This window comes from Buceros rhinoceros, unplaced genomic scaffold (assembly GCF_000710305.1).
Source record: "Buceros rhinoceros silvestris isolate BGI_N320 unplaced genomic scaffold, ASM71030v1 scaffold4378, whole genome shotgun sequence".
Lineage (NCBI taxonomy): Eukaryota > Metazoa > Chordata > Aves > Bucerotiformes > Bucerotidae > Buceros > Buceros rhinoceros.
This window is the reverse complement of record NW_010424934.1, coordinates 21,994-23,741: the sequence shown is the minus strand read 5'-3', so window position 1 is coordinate 23,741 and position 1,748 is coordinate 21,994. Positions and strand designations below refer to the sequence as shown.

General features: G+C 54.3%; 1 protein-coding gene across 1 annotated transcript in view; it reads left to right on the top strand.

Moving 5' to 3' along the window:
* Positions 1-462: 462 nt before the first annotated feature.
* Positions 463-1,748, top strand: part of LOC104497674 (hydrocephalus-inducing protein-like) — a gene marked incomplete at both ends in the record, with an annotated part of 22,718 nt that continues 21,432 nt past the window's right edge. The window contains one exon of the mRNA XM_010140953.1: positions 463-634. Coding sequence (XP_010139255.1) covers positions 463-634 — 172 coding nt within the window. The remainder of the gene's footprint in view (positions 635-1,748) is intronic.

Sequence of the window (1,748 nt, the reverse complement as noted above, 5' to 3'; positions counted from 1 at the left end):
AGGGAGCAGGGAGCATTTGCTTATCCCTGCAGGTCCAAAAGGGAAGACAAAAAGAGTGACACTAGTAACTGGCAGCCGAAACCCAGTGCAGTGGGTGCTCCTTCATCTTCATCTGCCTGCCCCGAGCAGCTCTGTGGTGGGAGAAGGCAGTTGAAGTTGTTGATGGATTCTCCATTGGTGGTGGCAGTGGCTTTGGGCCAGGAGGCTCTCTCGAGGACCACTGGCTTTCACAAACCTCTTCTGATCTTCTAAGCATGGAGTGAAAATATGTGCTGTGCCAGCAAACAAGTGATAATCCGATCTGTTTGGGACCCATGGCTTGGGGTCTGCCCCTCGCTGAGCTGCTGCTGCTGCTGTTGTCCCCGAGAGCTTTGCTGCCCCTGTGCTTACGTGACAGTCTCCGCAAATCTGTTGCTTATTCCGTTGTCTGATGGCTTGTCTCTCCCCGTGGCTGTGTCGCAGGCTGCAGAGGCAGGAACAGCACTGGATGGATTATTTTCTCCAGGAGTGCACGGTGGACCCCACTCTCCAAGAAGGCTTTTCCCTTCTCTCCTGCTCCTTTCAGGACCAGAGGGCAGAGGTGCAAGGAGACTCCCTGCTTTTCTCCGATGATATCTTCACCCTGGAGCCGGTGGTAAGCAATAGCTGAGAACCTACCTTCCTCCTCCTCCTCCCTGAATGAGGTCAGTTGGCACTTCTCTGCAGCAGCTGCTCCATGTGCTGAGGGAGAAGACATCAGGCTTCTGGTGAGGCTGGGAGAGCTTGTTGCAAAAGCATTTCTGAACTGTGGGCTCCTGACAGACAGCGCGAGCCTGCCCAAAGCCGAGCTCTGCTGCAAGGGCTAGAAACAAAGGGCCCTTAGCAAGTGTCCTCACCATGTTCAGAGGTATCGATTATTATATGTGAGGGCACACCCTGCACATAGTGTGTGGGGATTAACAAAGGGTACGAGAGCACTGGCAGGTCACATACTGAGCTGGAGAATGCAGGGGAGCCAAACAGCCCAAGCTGAATCCTGGAAATAGCAGTCCCTTCCTGGGGGTTCCTCCTCTAGCCCGTATATAAGGCTGAGAGCCACCAACGCCAGCACAACTGCTGTTTCACGGCACTGTGGCTGACAGCGGTGTGGTGTGAGCAAGAGTTTGTGTCAGAGCGGTAGGAATATTACAGAGGGCAGCAGCTGGTCAGCTGAGCATTAAGAGCATCCTGCGGTGTGTCAGAGCTGGTTTGGGAGTGTGTCCCAGGGCTCCCGCTTCATGACAGTCTCCACAAGTAGCTCAACCCGCTCTTGGGCTCCTGAAGGGGTGCAGGTGAGGTCCGGGAGCCTGGCTGCCCCCAGTACTGCGTGCTGGTACTCCAGGTGATGCTGCACAGACAGCAAGCGTAGCCTGGCCTCAAGCGCTGAGTGAAAACCTTTCCTAAATGGCGACGTTAATGGTACATAGGTTGCTGCAAGACCAAATATCAGTGGGCTACGACGTGAGTCTCTTCCTTTCTGTCTTGTCCAGCATTACCAGTCTTCTGATTTCCATGAATGCCATTATTTATGGAACATTCTTCCCACCTATCACCCGTGATGTCTGGGAGCACCCTATAGAAAGCATCAGTCCCTTGTAACGAGGGACTGAAGGAAATAATTGCTTCCAGAGGTGAGGAAGCTGGTGGGGGGGACAGTCTTGGAGGCACTTTCTGGGCAGGGTGGCTGTGCAGGGCTGTGCAGAAGCTTGGCTGGGTAAGGGGGGGGACAG